This window comes from Adiantum capillus-veneris, chromosome 6, assembly GCF_014529385.1.
Source record: "Adiantum capillus-veneris isolate H3 chromosome 6, ASM1452938v2, whole genome shotgun sequence".
Taxonomy (NCBI): domain Eukaryota; kingdom Viridiplantae; phylum Streptophyta; class Polypodiopsida; order Polypodiales; family Pteridaceae; genus Adiantum; species Adiantum capillus-veneris.
This window is the reverse complement of record NC_140936.1, coordinates 59,259,555-59,278,308: the sequence shown is the minus strand read 5'-3', so window position 1 is coordinate 59,278,308 and position 18,754 is coordinate 59,259,555. Positions and strand designations below refer to the sequence as shown.

General features: G+C 42.5%; 1 protein-coding gene across 1 annotated transcript; it reads right to left on the bottom strand.

Moving 5' to 3' along the window:
• Nucleotides 1–1,691: 1,691 nt before the first annotated feature.
• LOC147455575 (protein KINESIN LIGHT CHAIN-RELATED 1-like) lies at nt 1,692–12,901 on the bottom strand. Its single transcript, XM_086514326.1, has 2 exons — nt 10,842–12,901; nt 1,692–2,826 (listed from the first exon to the last, which is right to left on the bottom strand). The coding sequence occupies exons 1-2, from the start codon at nt 12,839–12,841 to the stop codon at nt 2,667–2,669; spliced, it is 2,160 nt and encodes a 719-aa protein (XP_086370452.1). The 5' UTR covers nt 12,842–12,901; the 3' UTR covers nt 1,692–2,666.
• Nucleotides 12,902–18,754: the final 5,853 nt, after the last annotated feature.

Below are 18,754 nucleotides of genomic sequence, written 5' to 3'. Positions count from 1 at the left end.
TACATTGTGTCGACAACGGAATCCCAGTACACATTACCAAACACCTTATTTACATTAATCTATAGTAACAAATAGTAACAAGACGTCCTAATTCATATGCTTGATTTTCAATGCTGAAGTCGCATTGGCAATAGGTTAGCTATGAGGGATGAAGCCATACTGTGCTTTGGGTAGACCTTGGTAAAGAACCCTCTTTAACCTTCCAACGATCGATTACATACAAGTTTGAAGCAACAGGTATTAGAGTTACGGGGCTCGTTCAACCAATGTTTACATTACTGCTTTTTGCCAACAGCTAGATCAATGAGGAAATTTTAGTAGCTTGCAAAAGATCTTCAAGTTCCAAGTAATATTGCTCTGTAAGGCCACCCAATCGTGGAGACTTCCATGTGCCCAACCTTGGCATAGTGTGGCATGTTTCTTTCCTTGCTTTAGAGTTGTTCTTGTGAGAAGACATTGATAGGATTGATACTCAGAAGAACATGAGAAAAGCATTCTTCTAGCTTCCAATATGTCTTGTGGCTGTTTAATTCATGCATGTGGCTCTTTAATTCATGCAAAAAAGCTTATAAGAAAATTGTATAGAAGCTTTCTAACTACCATTCTCCTTCATGGCCATTTTACTGCAATGGGATGATGCTCCTCATCCTAGCCTTCTAGATTTTCTCCATTGAATGTACTCCTACAGCTTCTTGATGAAGATAGTCAACTTTTGGACACGAAGAATCCATCGAAGATGCAACTGAAGAAGAGCAAGAAGGGAACTGGCTACCCCGGTGACTTGGGCCGTCAATCTTCTTTTCCATCTGCACAAAAACAAAAGAAGCGTGTGCGTTTCGAAGGACTTGCAGCTCTTCTTCTTCTGACAATTCTTCTAGCTCTTCCTCTTCCGACTCAAGCGAGGAGAATAGAAAGGTCAAGAAGCGAAGCAACAATCAAAGCTTTGGCAAGAACAAGCAAAATTCAAAGAAGATCAAATTCATCCCAATTTTTGATAGTTCCACAAAGGAGTCATCCTCTGATAGTTCGGACTCCAACGATCACATGTTTTATGCAACGAAGAAACACTTTTACAGTGCCAACCAATATGATTTCCTTGAAGATTATCTTGAAGACTAAGAAAGAGCTTCGACAGTAACAGCATCCATTAGCAAGAGTGCTCAGTGGACGTATTCAGTAGAAAAGCTTGAAAGTATCCAAATAGTCCAGTGTACAAATTGGCACCCAAAAGGAAAAGTAGCACAGGGCTCGAGCAAAGAACCAAAGAGCTAGAAACAAGTTCTGAATCTGAATGAAAATATTGGATGGTTGGAGGCTTGTGAAAATAAAGAAATCATTCTTACAGCTAGTCGAGAGCCCGAGGCACACAATCAAGAAAAAGGTTCTTCTCTAGAGGCAATTGACATCCTAGATACTTGATTGCAGCATCGGACGGAACAGTCTCAAGTCTGATGTCCTCTCTAAGACATCAAATGCCCTCTGACGCCGACACTAGAGGGGACAAGGGGATCAGATTAAACCCTTAAAAACCCTTAAAGGTGAGTGTGCTAATTATCCTGCGCATGTTGCTAATGATGCAAGCCCATTGTTTCTTATTGAAAGTAAATATAGACAGATCTCCGGTTTTGGTATCCAATAGTGGGGGGGTCTCTTAAGCTCTGTGTAGCACCATGCACATTGGATCCCTTAGCTCCCCCAATGTGCCACTTACAGTTCCTCGTGAAAAGAAAGGATCAACCACACAATTACTTTACAATTACTGCTTGTTGCCGCTCTTAGGCTGTACTCCTCCATACATTCTTTGGCCATACAACAACAAACACGAGCCTTGAATGCGGCAAACTCTTAAAATAGAAGCAATGCAAGACAGTATGCTTCTGATGAATTCCTCATCAACTAAAAAACCACACCCCACACTTTTGCTTCTAGTGAATTCCTCATCAACTAAAAAACCACACCCCACTCTTTTGCTTTCCAGCTATAATAACAGCCCAGCTCAGTGTCTTAGCACCTTAAAATGACAAAACTATGATGTCACAAGGCCAATTCCTGTTTCAGGATTGCCCCAACCTAGACATTTGATCAAAATGACACAATATTCTGTCCTCTTTACTATGGGAGTGACCGAGGAACAACTTCTGAAGCACTCTCTATTGCAAAAACAACAACTTTACTTCCAAGTTGTTATAGTATGTTTCATTTTTGAAGAATTTCGCTGCGAGAGGAAGTATCAATCTAGAAAGATCGCCTATCGCTGATTTTTCCTTGCGTAAGACCCATTCTGGTGGTTGTAGATGACATTGGCAGGAGACCTTGCATCTGCACTTACATCGCTTTAGTCTTTGTCTGGAACCTTGACAATAGTTTGTTCACTCTACAGGAAGCCTGTACTAGTCCACATTGAAGTAAATAAGCATGTTTGATCCAAACAGCATCGTCCATTAAGGCGTCCTCAGTTCTCAATCAAATGTGCATTGCTCTACAGAGAGAGACAAGCACAGACTCTTTGTATAACTACTACCTTTCCAGGCAAGTTTAACCTGTCTCATAGCCTTCAAATAATAGCAACTGCGAAAGCTGTGAAAATCTGACATGGCCATGAAATGTTTTCTTTCCTTTTTAACTTCCTTCTTCTCCCTCTTAGAAGACACGTTCCAGCATCCTCCTCACTTTTCTCGACCTTTCACTGATTCTTTTTTGCCAGCTTCTCGCTTTATGTCTTCAAGAATCTTCGTAGCTTCTTCTAAAGACACCATGGAGTCCACATCTGGGTTTCTCTTGATCGAGTCTACTACAAGTTTTTGACATGCAATGGCCTCATCAAACCTGTAACATTCATATAGATTCAAAGCATGAAATCCATGAAATTCGAAACTCTAGTAATCTTTCAGTCGTGAACTTCAAAATACAAAATGAAAGACTGATTTCATTTACAAAAGGCAAGAATGGCCCCCAAAATGGAGGAGAGGGGACTGGTGTTGTCTATTGATCTCAAACCATCATAACTGATGATGTGATATGCCCTCCCTACCAAACAGTGTGGGATATTTGGTGCATTCGTCCCTATAGTGACAGCATTTGGAAAAAAAATGACTCAAATCTCAACCTCTTGTCTACAAGGTTTGCATGATCCAGCCTCCAGAGGAATGCCTGCAACAAAACCCTGTCCTCAATCTCTCATTCATTCCTCATATAATTGTGGGAGGTAGATGTCCATGCATTGTGACATCCAATGTGACATGAAACGTTTTGAGGTTTCGTGCGTTTCGGGGTTTCGAGGTTTTGAAACGTTTCGAGCTCAAAGAAAGTTAAACACGGGTTTCTTTTTACAAGTATGTACCTATAATTATACATTGCATATACATACAAACCTGTCAAGCCATGCGAAATACCAAAAATGTGAGACTTGAGTCACGAGTGAACATGAGTCACGAGGTGGATTTGTACATGGCTTTAAAAAATCCCCAAACGGGTGGTTTGACTCTTGAGGTCAAATGGTCAAAAGGGGGCCCAAAAAAAAAATCACTTTGTTTCGCCGAAAAGCGTTTTTATGTCACTAAGGCACTGACATCTAGATCAAACCATCTCATTAGGAAGAGAACTCTGCAATAAGCTATCTCATTGGCATGGGGATGTAATCGGCATCCTCTCTATTTGTAGCCATTCAAGCTTCTGTCTAAGTACATTGTTCCTCTCATTGTGCGAAAGGAGAGTTGTAGGCATCCAAATTATATTGAGATCATAGCTACCCTTGTAACCACCCGGTCACTAAAGCATACCAGACTCTCTAGCCCTGTAATCACTTCAAATAGTGATCAACATTGAACTTTGCATGATACCAATACTTCAATAATCAATACGCAACGCCTCTTCAAACTGAATTGAGCAGAAGAGTGAAGGGAGCAAGACAAGAAGATTGGGGAGCAAGATGCTCTTGCACACCAGAGACTGGTGGCCTGAACCGACGTTGTCAGCACCCTTGGTGGGTTGATTATGCAGGTATAGCTTCAATGTGTGTTTTTCTCGGCACAATTGCCGATTCATTGGCACTCTTCAAATCTTGATTTCATGCCTGAAGTGAGGCCTCGAGGGACTATTTTTTTAGGGTCCAGAAAGTTAGGTGTGCTTAGAGGCCAAAATGTTAGTGCTCCCCAAGGTTCGCTCCATTTGCTTTCCTGATTCCTTCTCCACAACTGTACGGCAATTCGTGAAGATCTCAAATGCCTCGTGAGTTGTCCTTGTGTTTGAGCAAGTATATCCACGTAAAGCAGCTAAATTCATCCACCAATAACATAAGATAGCACAATGTAGAAGCGTAGATGTGACAATCGTGGTAGCACACATGAACAAGAGTGAGAAAAGAGAGAGAATAGGGACTGATTGACAAGCCAAGCTTGAGATTGTTCCCATTAACTCTGACCAGGTGCATACAAAGTGAGAGCTTCAGGGGCTCTTATATACTTACCATAAAAGGTTGCCTGACTCATCCCAAATAAATTCGGTCAAAAACAAAGTATGGCGTGGCTACACACGAGAGAGAGAAGAAGAAGAGAAGTTTTAACGTCGTGGAAACTATCCCGAGAGAGAGAGAGAGAGAGAGAGAGAGAGAGAGAGAGAGAGAGAGAGAGGACAGATAATGTGGCATCATCGGACAACACTATTGACGTGATCCCAATGGCCCTAAAAAATGCGTTGCAAATCATGCCACCGTTTCCGCTGCAAAATGCAAGTTGACGTGGCAGCTTTTCGGCCTGTCTCGAAAAGCAGCAAGCGAACACATGGGAAAGAGGAGAAAGAGAGAGAGAATGTGTGCTCAAGCTCCACGAGAGCAAGCTTAGCTATCACAAGGGAGACTACAAGGCTCACAACTTACTAAATATGAAGGGACCAAGGTTGTGTCACGTGCGCACTTCACTTGCGCCACGTGGACATGCTTCTGCCATAGTCTAGCATCAGTCTTAGCTTAGGACTGAGCCTGGCACCTTTGTGAGCCTCTAGCAAGATGTGCATGTCTAGGCCAGTCACACTTGCATACCCTCTCTTGCACAAGAACAGTCATTTCAGCATGCAGGCATTTTACCGCATGAACCACCTCTTATAAGTCATTTTATTAAAAGTGACTTTTGGAATTCGTTTTGTAAGTTTGTTGGAAAAGTAGGTAGGGCAAATTGCTAAAGATCTATAAAAAGAAACCCATTCGGCACTCAGTAGAAGCAGAAAAAGTAGGGACACAAGGAGGCAGGCACCCAGCAATCAGATAGCACCTCCGAGCAAGAGCCCTAGCGTTTTCTCAAGAAGAAGAAGATCAGTGTAACAGACTTGGACACTCCAAGTCGAGAATCTACCGCAACACCACAAATAATCACTTCAAAACAGTTCACAGTTCGCAATTGATTCGACACTGGCCCGTCGGAGTTCCGTGCCTGGCGCCCCTTACGGTATTTCTTTTTGTATTAATCTGCAACTCAAAGTACAAGCGAGTCTTCGGGACTCACTCTCAGACTCTTCGTCCAGATGCCCTGCAGAGTGAGGGCCCAAAGACTAATTTAAAGAATTCACAAGGGATGCTAAAAGCAGAGCCCAAAAGCTGAAAATCAAAATCTCTTTTGGAAAATAAAGCAGAAGAGGTTTCTCTCTCATAGGCTAAGTGAAAATAAAGCAACTAATAATAACTCTCTCGTTGCGTAGAGTTTTACGTAAGCCAAAAGCTGGAAATTACGTAGCCAAAAAAAAACAGCCCCTTTTGCAGCCACTGCAGGCCTGTCCGTACACTGCAACCACGTCATCACTTCTACCGTTCGCGGGACTGTCCAAGCTTGAAGGAGTGTGTGTGTGTGTGTACTGGACAACAGCCAACAGCCACGTCACCAGTTTGTGACATACCCCCCTCTTGAAAGCATTGTAATCGCCCTCGATTACCTGCAAAATAGACAGAGGCCATATATTGTCTTAGCAGACACTGACTGTTAGTACCAACGCACTAGGAACACACATCTAGCACATGTACCATTCGACAATCACATCACAGGACATCAGTAGATATCACAGAACATCACATGACAAATCACATTCAACATTCATTCGGATCTCATACCATGATTTATCGCAATGCAATTAGCAATCGCATCTAGATCCACTCAAGACCTCATAGATGCCCGATTGACTAATGCCTATTGCAACCATGTCTATCGAGATCATTTAGACCAGAATACTGCAATCATTTCGTCTATCAGTTCCTGCACTTAAAGTCAAGAACAAATCGGTTTCATATTATCCGGAATTCCATTTCATAAAGTCATACAGCAGATATTGTCATCTCTCAGTATCCCTAAAGCTCAAAGAGACATCAGTGACTCTAGTTTTCAAAAATCGAGGCATCTGTTGACAAAGGAGCGGAGTAACTCCGCTCTTGTGCAAACCCACTGACCGAATCTCTGGCCAAGCTGAATTCGGGGTTCCATTTGGAGTAGACTATGCTAAACCAAAAGCTTCAAGGTAAAGTTTCACAATCTGAGGAGTATCTGCTAGGTCCTCCTCCTCCATCCACTTCGCATCCAATGCAGGATAGTTCTTGATTTAACCAAGAACCGCCTTCTGACTTTACCCTTATTCTTTCTGTCCTTATGTGCCAATATCTGTTTAGGAACAAGGTTTTCCTCCTCCACTTCGGGTTGCTCATCAGGCTCCCATCTTCGAGCACATCACCTTTAAAAGGTTTCAAGAGACTCACATGAAATGCATTGTGAATCCTCCAAGTGTCAGGCAATTTCAATCGGAAGGAGACATCATTTATCTTTTCGGAGATCTGGAAAGGTCCGTAGTATCGTATACTAAGCTTTGGAAAAGCCTCTCGTTTCCCTTTTCCTTTCTCAGGCGTGCCTTCTCAAAACGTAAGAGCACCCAATCATCCTCCTTCAATTTCAAATCGCGACGATGGCAATCTGCTACCTTTTTCTGTCTTTCCTGAGATTTCTGCAAAGCCTCGCGGACCTTGGCAAAAGCCGTGTCCAAGTCGCGCATGTACTCATCAGCTTCAAAAATCTTATCTTTCGTGCTTAGGAAGGGTGGAACCTTTGCACCACCTTCAATAATCTCAAATGGCGTCTTCCCCGTCGAAGAGTGTACCGTGTTGTTGTAGGCAAATTCCACCAAAGGTAGATTTCCCATTGAGTCTTCTGATATGAGATGTAAGACTTCAATAAATCTAAAACCACTGAATTGGCAATCTCAAATTGCCCGTCAGTCTGCGCGTGGAAAGATGACAAGAATTGCAACCGCGTGCCAATGTTCTCCCAAATTGCCTTCCAAAACAAACTCATGAATTTGGGGTCCCTGTCGGAGACAATCGTCTAGGGCATGCCGTGTAATCTGAAAAGCTGGGCCACAAAAAGTCTCGCTATATGATCCGGCTTGACTGTTTTTTTCACTGGAATGAAATGAGCCTGCTTGCTAAATCTGTCAATAACAGTCCAGATACCATCGTGACCACTCTCTGTTCTCGGGAGATCAAAAATGAAATCCATTGCAATACTTTCCCAGGGACGGGTGGGTATAGGCAAAGGCTGTAACAATCCGTGTGCTTTATGCCTGTCAAACTTGACCTTCTAGCATACCAAGCAACTGTGCACAAACTCGTCCACATCCTTCTTGAGTCTTGGCCAAAAGTCTTGGCCAAAAGAAGTATCTCTCTACCCCTTTCAAGGTGGAAGCAATGTCACAAAGTCATGACGTGGCTGAGGGAAGCTGAAACCCTAATTTGAGGCTGAAACCCTAAAATCCCTGCAAACCCTAAAAACTGCCAAAAACCCTAATTTTTGCAGAAACTCTAATTTCTGACAGAAAATCCTAATTTTGGCGGGGTGCCACGTGGCGATAAAATAAATAAAAATATATTTAAAGAAGGCAAGAGGAAAAATTCACCTCCTGGTGACACCATCGCGCATCGGGCACGCTCCCATCTTCAACACTATGTCTTGGATATCCATAAGGCATGACCTCGTCATCATGAACGAAGATCAGTATAGGATACACGAAGATCTAGATCTTGAGTACCAAGATCTACTTGCCTTGTATGCGAATATGGAAGGAGTTGGAGACAAGATCCCTTATCCTCTTCTACATTCGCATTAGCATCCACTTCTGTCGACATGGAACCATTGGAAATACCTCCGAGCACCCTCACCTTCCATCTTCACCCGCAATGTTTTCACAACAGGACTATTCGAGTGGTAGCACTTGCTCGCAAGGCAAAGTCAACATCAAGGCTAATATCCTGCGATAGTAGTAAGGCAGCCTAGTAACTCGTATGGTTGGTGTTTACATCGCAACAACCGCAATTTGGAGGAGTTTTCATTAGTTTATACACCCAAAAGCATCATAAGGATTCAACATCAACAGTATAGAAAGCATCCACAAGAAGAAGTTCGGCAGTTCTGTCTCACCCCTAACAGGGGATGTCACGTGCTCATTGCACTTGATGTCAAAGTCGACGATGCAGAAGCGTAGAAACCAAGGAGAGTATACACGAGAGAGAGAGAGAGAGAGAGAGAGAGAGAGAGAGAGAGAGAGACGTGAACCAACCAACTTTGGCAATGAATAACTGGTGATTGTACAATGGGGGCAATGGGAATATATACCTACCTGCGTAATTGCCTACCCAAAGAAATAAATACCTAAAAGCCAAAATAAATAATGGGATCACATTGGGCAGTTCACTTGAGATACCATAACTTTAACACCCTCTCTGCAGCTCATAGTGGACATAAATGGTGAGACCAAGTCGATGAAGAAGCTACCATAGGCACCCTAGCAACAGTTGTCATGGTAGATACACCTCGGATTTGCTACCCTCAACTTTGTACCTTACAAGAATACCATCTTAAGCATCAGTTGCCTTTTAGAAAACTGGACTATAGACCACACTACGTCCAAGAATCCCATTCGTGAACTATGAACACATCACGTCCAAGAATCCCATTCGTGAACTATGAACACATCACGTCCAAACATTCTGAGACGATGAACTTTGAAACACATCCTATTCATTGTCCAACCAACAACAATGGATTAGCGAACACATCCATAGTGTTTTAGATACGTCTAATTGGTTCCCTGCCAAATGCATGTGCCTTGAACTCCAACCCACAGGTTCAAACACCAATAACTTGAACTCCAACTCAAGGGTCCAAATTATTTATAAGGAGCATTGCTTGCCCTTCTTTGCCACTCACAAGCCTCTCTTTGGCTGAAGCTAGTGGCGGCAATGATTTCCACGTGACTAGAAGGGGGAGCCCTTGCCAATGTAGTCTCCACCACACCTGCAGATTCCTTGTTTTCCTTCCCTGAGTCACTATCATTGCTTTCCTCATTATGCTTGCCTTTCCTCTGTCTTTGCCTTTGGATCTGCAATCTTTAGACAAATGACCATGCTTTCCATAGCTCTAACAACGGCTCTTGGTCTTCTTTCTGGAATCTGATGCAGCAAGTGCTTCCACACCTTTGTCAAAAATCTGAATTTTGCCTTGAGTTATCAACACGGCTTCCTCCTCAATGGGAAAGGAGCCGAGATAATCAAATTCCAGCTTTTCCTTCGTGATTTGTGGCCGTCTCACACGCCTCGAGCAACTTCGTGTGTACCAATGCAGCTAATTGAGTACTAGTCAATGCAATTTTCATACATGATTGGTTCTAGAAGTTGACGTAGGATGTCCACGTGGAACACAAAGCCATGCACACGTGACAACTACTAGTATGAGACTTAGCCATGATGGTAATTGATATGTACTATGATGATTGATTTTGGGCTGATCATTAAGCTAGATAGTATAACATCTATGGCGTTTCACTGCTCATTAAGCTAGATAGTATAACATCTATGGTGTTTCACTGCGTTCTATAGTTTTGTGCTCCTCTATACTGTTTTAAAAGTCATATGTAGATTTTTTTATTGTGCCGTATGGAGTCCGACATATGGAATCCTAGAAGGGTCTGATCCGTACTCGTTCCATACTTCCGCAGCTGTCCGAATCCGACTTATGGTTGACGAATAGAAAAACTATGAATGCAACATGCTGGTCAACTTCCCAAGTCATATGCACCACTAAATTGTGAGAAACAGACCTCACAATACCTAAACTATGTGTGTGCACATTTGCGCTATTTGAAGGGAAAAGTCAATTGACACGGACTTTGAGATTTGGGGCCACAAAATTTGAGGACTAGCTCCCGCAAACTTCGAGGCTAGTGTACCAAACTCAAGGGCTGCTTTTCCTCATACTCAATGCACCCACCGATCTACAAAATTCGAGTCTGCCCTCACACACAAAGCTGGTAGTAATTTCCGGAATTCTCGGTGTGCTTTATCTAGGTGGCTACACTCCTATAATGCAGCCCTCTCCCCACATTCGCTGCATTTACTCAGAGCAGCATCTTGGCATTTTCTAGCTGATATTGCAAGGTTTCCTTCTCGCTGCATTTTCAGCCCTCGGCGATGCTCTTCTGGCAGAACATACACCCCCTCCACTTGTCCCATTCAAGGCTCTGTTGGAAGCGCCCTCTGCTGCCCAATCTCCTCCATCAATAGCTTCATCATTAGCAGATAAAACTCCCTCAGATCTGCTGCATTATGGGTGGACGTGTGTGTGTGCGCGTGCGCACGCGCACGCGCATGTGTTCATGTTGTTATGCAAAGGGGACAAGCATGGTAAGCCCTTGTCCCGACTCCCTCCTTCCTATCCCGATCTTAATTTGTACTTTGTTTTGCAAAAATGGAAGTTGGTTTTAATTTACAACACAACCAGCTCCATGCACATAGTCAAATGACATAACTAAAGCCTAAATACCTGCCGAAAACAGTGTACATATTTGAGAGATTGCCGTAAATAGAGATTGTCAGAGAATCGACTTCAGTCACGTTTTTTGACAATATTGATTCGGCAGCCTCAAATTGCTTTAATGCTTCATCAAGCTTTCCTTCCTCTGAATATGCTACCCCAAGATGATTGTGAACATCCAATAACTCCACACTATTTGAACTATGTGTAGCTTGTTTTTTTGAAACAGAACTCTCTAAAAATGGCACAGCTTCTTCAATTTTTTCCATATGAAGGAGAAGGAACCCTATTTGGCCCTCAATGTCTGCTACAGCTGCACTGGCCTCATACCCAGAAAATTGTTTATAGACTTCAAGTGCCTTTCTATATGTTGATGTGGCCAGCTCGATTTCTTGTTGGCGTTGAAACACCAAAGCAAGGTTAACCAGGTTTGATCCAGTATCAATAGACAGCTGCTGCTTTTCCAGCACTTGCAAAGCCATTTTGCAATACTTTGCGGCACCTTCAAAGTCTTTCATAATGGCAGTCGCCTTTGCAAGCAAAACCAATGCACTCCCATGAACAGGATTCGTCTCTGGAGTGGTGCTCACAAACCCATTTAGCTTTGAAATAGCTTCGTCAAACTTTTCGAGTTTCAAAAGAGACTCGACCGCAACTAAATCCAGAGATGCCACCTGGTCAAACTTCCCTAAACCCTCAAAAATTGGCCTAACTTCTTCATACTCCAGCAACACATTGTCATACTCTCTCAGATCAAAATAGACTAAGCACATGAATCTTCGTATATCTGCTGCTTGGAGAGACTTTGGTCCATAATAGTTAGCATGATTATCCACAGCTTTGATACATAAACATATTGCCTTATCAGGATCTTTTGCTTCTTTGTAAGCCTGAGCTGCTTCCAAATAGGCTAATCCAAGGTCGGGGTTTCCTGGCTCCAGTATCTTTTCAGCTAATTTGACCGACTTTTTAAAATGAGGAAGTGCCTCGCCAAACCTGCCTAGAGACATTTTTGCTTGCCCTAGAAGAGATTCTCGTGCATGCACTAGAGTGTTGACATCCTTTTCACTAACATTGGGTTTCAGTCTTTTGAGAATAGACGCAGACTGCTCAAGGTGTGCCACTGTATTCTCATAGTTCCCCATGTTGAAATATGCATGCCCAATGACATGCAAGCACGTCACATGCTCCCATGAAAGTCTAGTGTTTTTGTAGACCCTTAGCGCTCTTTGGCCATACGACAATATTTTCGCAGGCTCTACACCAGCAGAGTCACATAACTGCGCTAGTCTCAAACATGTTGCACCTAACGTATGATCAGCACTACCACACGCCTCCATTCGATCTAACAGTGCTTCAAAATTTCTCAATGCTTCTTCAATATCTGCTTGCCTGCTTCCAGCGACAGTGGCCTTGGCATTCTCTTGGTTACCTGTGGCTTTAGCCAATGCAGCTTTACTTTCAGCATTCGTGGGTTGAGATTCTGCTGTCTGCGGTTTGGGATTCTCTGGTGGAATATCCATGTTCTGTGAAGGCATTGCAGTTAAGCTTCTTGATATGCATAACCTGCAAAATGGTAATCTACATCTTGTAACTGGTACACGCATCCCTAACTGGTCTGTATCAACGGTGTAAGGCGGCAAACATCTGGCCGACATCATTATAATTTTACGCAAATACGTGCCGGCAGTTTTGCATGATTGAGGGCCATTATAGCTGTTAATCGAACGAAGTCTGATGATGGAATGGCAGGCAGACGACATGTCTGTGGGAAAGCTTGAATTTTTACCGAGACAAGAAAATAGGTGCACATGTGTTGCTTTGAGAAATGGTACTCCAGTTCTGCAGAGTGTGTGTATGGGTACCTGAGCTAAAGGCTGCGAGCAGTCAATTGATGATGATGCTCGCCTTGTGATGGAGCCCCAACCCTTCAACAAAGCAGAGAGCTTGGCTGAAGCTCTGTCAGGCGCCATAAAAATCAACAGGCATCGAGAAGGAGACCTCAGCATTTTCGCACACACAAGAGAAGAAGGCCATTCAAGAGTATAGCATTAGAGTTCGTTCATATGCTCAAAGGGCATGGCCATAGTGTTCCCTTCAACTAAGGGTGTTTACAACTAGTTGTGCACGGGAAGAGGCACAATAGTGTTGGAGAGGAATTATTTATAAAAATGTCGACAAATTACAAGATGAAGGCAATGTCATAAGATAAATCTCGAGAGATGCATGTCTAAGCATTACGTCTAAAATTTGGATTGATTAGGTCTCCCCAATCTCATAAAAATAAAAACTCTTTCAAAACATATTAAGTGCATAAGTGAAGGGTGAGTTTAGGAAATGAAATGACAGATGAAGGTGGAAACTCAAAAGACCTTTTGTGTCCATAAAAAGAGGTGTTTCTCTGCTCTTTCATTTTTCCTTTAGCATTTTCTTCTCTTTAAAGTGTCCTCTCTCTCTCTCTCTCTTCTCTCTCTCTCTCTCTCTCTCTCTCTCTCTCTCTCTCGCACGCAATGTTGTATTCATCCTTCCCAGGTAATATTGTTGCAATCTACGTGCTTCATCATTGTCCATTGCTACGTGCTATAGACTAGTGCATCGTTTTTGTTGTTGTGAGGGAATCTTTGAATTAGGAATACCTTTTAATTTTTTTGAAGCCATTAGGAATACTTTTTTATTTTAATTACGTTTATGAGTATGGCTTGCAAAAATAGGGAATTCTATAAAAGGGACATCATGACCTCCATATTGTGGCAAGCAAGGTGGTGTTCCTACTATTTGGTAAAGAAGAGAAAACAATCACGCAAGTGTTGCCTTGTTGACAAGAGCTACCAAAAGAACAAGCAATCATGAGTGTTATTGGGTGAGGGTGAGAAGCATGCCTATGACTTGTATACATGGCTCTTCACATACATAAACTAAAATCAATTTATTCCCTAGGTGGTTTTTCTTTAGAAGTGACACATCTAGCGACTATACCAAACATTCTCATGCCAAAGTTCAAGACAAACAGAGAGAGGAAGAGAGTTTGCATCCTACTGTCAAGCTAAATATACAAGATAAAAGGGAGAGATAAAGAGAGAGAGAGAGAGAGAGAGACCAAAGACTGATTCTTATCTCAATACATTGTTCTATAGAGATTGTGTCACTAAGAGTTCCTTACAATTCCAAGGTATTACGTGTAAATTACAAAGCATGTAACATCTGGTTGTATCCTACTTTGCATGGGATGTTAATGATCTCCTTGCAAACAAGGATAGTAGAAAATAATATATCAATGGCTATATTTAATAGCCTTGTGGTGAACTATTTGAGAGTAGTCTCACTAATATATCGCAATCTTAACATTGACGTAGACAACCACATCAAAGAAAGAAGAGAGGTGAAAAAAGAGATCCTTACAACTATAGGTGACGAGATAAGAGCAAACATTGTTCTTCCTCTGCAAAGTTTCTTTCCTTGCAGCATAGACAAAAAGAAAAAAAAAGGATCAATGATTGATTTCCATTATCTTTTTGTGTCACCAAATTTCATTTTTGGTCTACTTAAATGAATTTCTCTCTGTAGAATTGGCCATTATAGTGAAAGAAAATAAAAATAGTAGAAGGGTCAATTATATATAGTGAACTAGAGAGTTCTTAAATTTGAATGCATTTTTCAGAAGTGCCAACAAAATTCAATAATGACTCAATTGGGATTTTATGGGACAAAACATGGGATATTTGCGAGTCCAAAACAAATCCCAAAAGCCTCCAAAATTGGGCAGTATGGCTAACCAAAAGGTGAGAATGGGAGCTAATGTGTTATTATCCACACATGCCAACCTAAAGCTATCTGGAGATAATGGATGTGGTCCATGTTAACTTTGCATGTCATCCTTATTATTATTATTTGTATTCAGTTATGGGCCAGGCTTGTCGGTCTCGTAGGTCTATAGTCTAGGGCTGGTGATCGCCAATGAGAGGCGCACCAAACTTGTTTAGTGCCAATTGGTTGAATGTGGGTGCTCGTATGTGAAAGGAACGGACCAACCCATAGATAAGGTTGTACAATTAATCTTTTGATTCATTCTGAATGTATGAAGCTTACTCTTGCCTTATCTTCTTCTGTTGTATGTATGTGAGCATGAAAGAGCGAGAGAGAGCGTAGGTGATTGAGTAGCGGGAGTAAGGAGGCAGCGAGAAGGGCGGTTAGCTGCGCGGTGGCTTCTTCCTCTCGGTGCTAAGCGGATTCCCTCAATGGTAGGAGGTGAGTGACACGCCAATGTGCATCCGTAGAGCTTGCATGTATGCATAGTTTGTGTACTTGTAGCCCTATGGCTCGCACACAGTGTTTAGCAAGTCCCAGCAGTTGACATTTTTGGCGCCATTGCCGGGGAGCCACTCTATACCAAGCTCCAACCGCAGCCTGCATGTTGTGTTAAGGTCATTTTTTTACATGTTAGAAAGGTTGGGAAGTGGGTGTGTGTTGTCTATGTGTGCAAATCTAGATACGATGATATCAAACAATCTGCTATTTCTGGTCAATTATTGCTCTGTTGCATTTCTGTTCAATGTTTTGTCGCATTTCTATTCACTGTTCTTTCGTATTTCAACGATCGGCTATTTTCTTTTTTCTGCAAATCTGTGTTAAGGCATGGTAATTTCAAGTTTTCTACAAATGTATCCCAGTTTTTTTGTAAATATATGTTCTTGTTGAGGTCAACTTAGAAAAAGAAAACCAAAAAACAAAAACAAACAAAAAACAGAAACGCCTTGCAATTGGCTAGGATTTTTGAATTGACAAAAAAAAAAAGACTCCAACTAAGCCCTAGGCGAGAAAAAGAAAGAGCCCCATTGGCCCCGGCCTCAGTCTTGATTTATATATATAGGGAGTAGGGTCCTCCATAGCTTCCTTCCAAGTGAAAGAATAGTGGGTATCATATTATATATATATCCCGCTTCTCAAGGGCAAAAGGAAGCATGTCACGATCTAGGCTCCACCTTTTCCCTCCACTAGCTTCCTTTAACTTTCCCTCTTGTGTCTACACTCCTAAGTAGAAACCATCTATTTTGGGGTCACAAGAGTTTTTAATAGCCAAATTGTGTGTTGTAAAGCACGTCACATCCCTCCAATCGGTACGCTCATTTCAAGCTCACATGACCCATTCCACATCAAGCCCATTAAAAAAGGGTTTAAAATGAGAAAAATCAAGTAAAAACGACCAAACTAGCTAGTGGCGAGGCCTCTTAGGGTACTTGTCAACACTTTTAGGATACGCACATCACATGTATTTATGCTATGGACGAGTGCTAGAGTCTAAGCAATTAGAGAGTACCTCAAACTACACAGGAACCCATTATCCACCCACATTAGGTTTCGGGCCTTCGGCTAGGATCCAATATAGTGCAACCCAAGACCCACACATCGCGGTGGCTAGTGACTCTTCCTATGATTCCGACATGATGGAGGGACACCCTACCCCATACCCAAAAAATACAAACCAAAATGTACATGTCTCAGCTCCACAACCAAGTGCTAGTGTGTTTAAACGCCTAATGGAGACCATTCGTCGAGCCTCTCTTTCTTAGCATATAGCTAGTGAAGTAAACGAAGGTGATGGGGAGGTAGATTTGCTTTTCACTTCTCATGTAGACTTTGTACTCACAAGAGTGTCCATGTCGTTATCCTACCCCCTGAATTCACTAAAGACCCTATCAAGCCATCACCCTCTGAAGTTCTACTACCCGATGGTAGGAGTCTTGCCGAAGTACAGGAGTCAAACGATATATGCAAGCAGCTAGGGAAAGGGGAATTGAGAGCCTACATATAACAGAGCAACGCCGATCCATGAAAACAAAGACCTCTATGACAACAATCATGCCAAAACGAGCAACCAAGTGCTCTTGAATTACCAGTTGTCATAGGGAACCATAATGCCTCCACTTCAAGGACCTCTAGCACTCCGGGCTTAGAGGGGATATTTCTCATTGAAAATTGGGAGTATGACCTACAAACCAAGACTTTGATCAACCTATACACGGGCTACACATACCATGTGGGTTGGTTAGAGGTTGTACAATCCATGTCTAGTGCCACAATTCTAGAGGAGCGGCAACAGATGGTCTGTGATGTCATCCATGGGGTTGTCCAATCGGAGAGGCAAAACAAGGGAATTAGTATTCCTTTGATGGGTCCTATGAAGATTCTTGGATACGAGAAAGATGAAACAATGGAGACTCTCTCAGTAAGTCCCATGGATCCATCATATGTTGTTTCGCATGGAGTTTCGATACATTCTGAGCCCACAAACAATAGTTGTACCTTTCTAAATTTAGCTCATCTTTCCCTCAAAGACACTACGGCTACTATGCCTCCCAGTAAGGAGCATGTCAAAAAGTACACCATGGATATCATGCCCATGTAGCTCCTACACCCCCAATTGTTTCGACAGCTTTACGCTCCATCACCACCCTATCCAAGTCCCTATTCTAGTGGAGCCATACTAGCTAGCATTAACATGTCACATCTTGTGTCTGCTATGCCTAGGGCCACACATGAACTTTGGGCCACCACATGGCGCAATAGCGTACCAAGCTTGGAACCCAAGAATCTCCCATATGTCAAATCCAATGCCAATCCCCATTCCATATGCAGTCCCGAGAGCACCTCTGTCCACTATATCTACTCACTTGGGTGACTTGATAACATTTGATGAAGATATTGATCGATCTATTGCTGAAAATATGCGTAGCACACTTAATAGAGAGCCTAGGAGTAAGGCAGTAGAAGTGGACAAGCTCACACAAAAATTCAATGGAGACGGAGATGTTAGAAAGCATAGTGAGGTATGTGAACACATATGTGATTCACTAGAAGAGCGCAATGAAATACATAAGTGCAAGGCTTTAAGCTTGACTCTAAGTGGAAGGTGGGGGATTGGTATAGAACTCTAAGGAATGAAAAGTGCACGCACTATCCTACTTTTAGGAGATTTTTCTTGAAAGAGTACATATGAGAGGGAGTGTTGGGGCGTAGCATCTCAGCTCCAGAAAGCCAACGGGAGGAAGGCGAGTCAGTGAGAGACTTTATTAGTCGCTTGAAGCGTTTGAATTCTTGTTGTAATCCAAATGAGCATTTCAACAATAAGCAACTTATCGATAGATTCATTAGGGGACTGCGACATGAGGACATCTATAATGGCCTAGTCATTAGAGGTATCACTACTTGGGAAGAAGTCACCACCAATGCAATCCAATTGGAAGACAATTTAATGATTGAAGGCGAAAGAGTGTGTGTTGAACCAAAATCCACCTGCATGCAAAGCAATTGGGCATGAGTCGGTGACCCTAAAGCCAATCGTGAAAGAGCCAAAGATATCTGAGATGACTTTGGCCGACCTCACCAAGGCTATTCAAGAAAGCCTTAGGGGTAATCATACTCCCCAAAATAATCATATGTATCCAAGAAGGGAGCAACAATGATGCTCTATTTGCTTGGGACCACATAGCACCACTGATTTCCCTAGCGTTAGAGTAAAAGTTTAATGGGGCTTGCAATGCATGTGGTAGGTATGGCCATCAAGCTAAGGATTGCCTAGTGCTTAAACGCATATTGGAAAATAGACCACCCTTAGCCTAGACAGACTCATGTTGAGTTCTTGCATTAATGTGTGCCCCACCCATTGAGCAACCATCACAACATATGGTCCCTAGAATCCAAAACGTTGTCCAAACCACGCCATTACCCTCTCCAATGCTAGGACCGCAGCCTCTGCATCCAAGAGTTACCCCTATGAACCAAGTAGGTTGTGAGCCATCTAGTACTTATTTGGATTGTGACGATGATATAGACTCGCGTATCATACTCTTGAGGAGTGTCCCCAATACTACAAGGAGGACCATTGGGGACAATTCAAGCATGTATATCAAGCTAGTGCTCTTGCA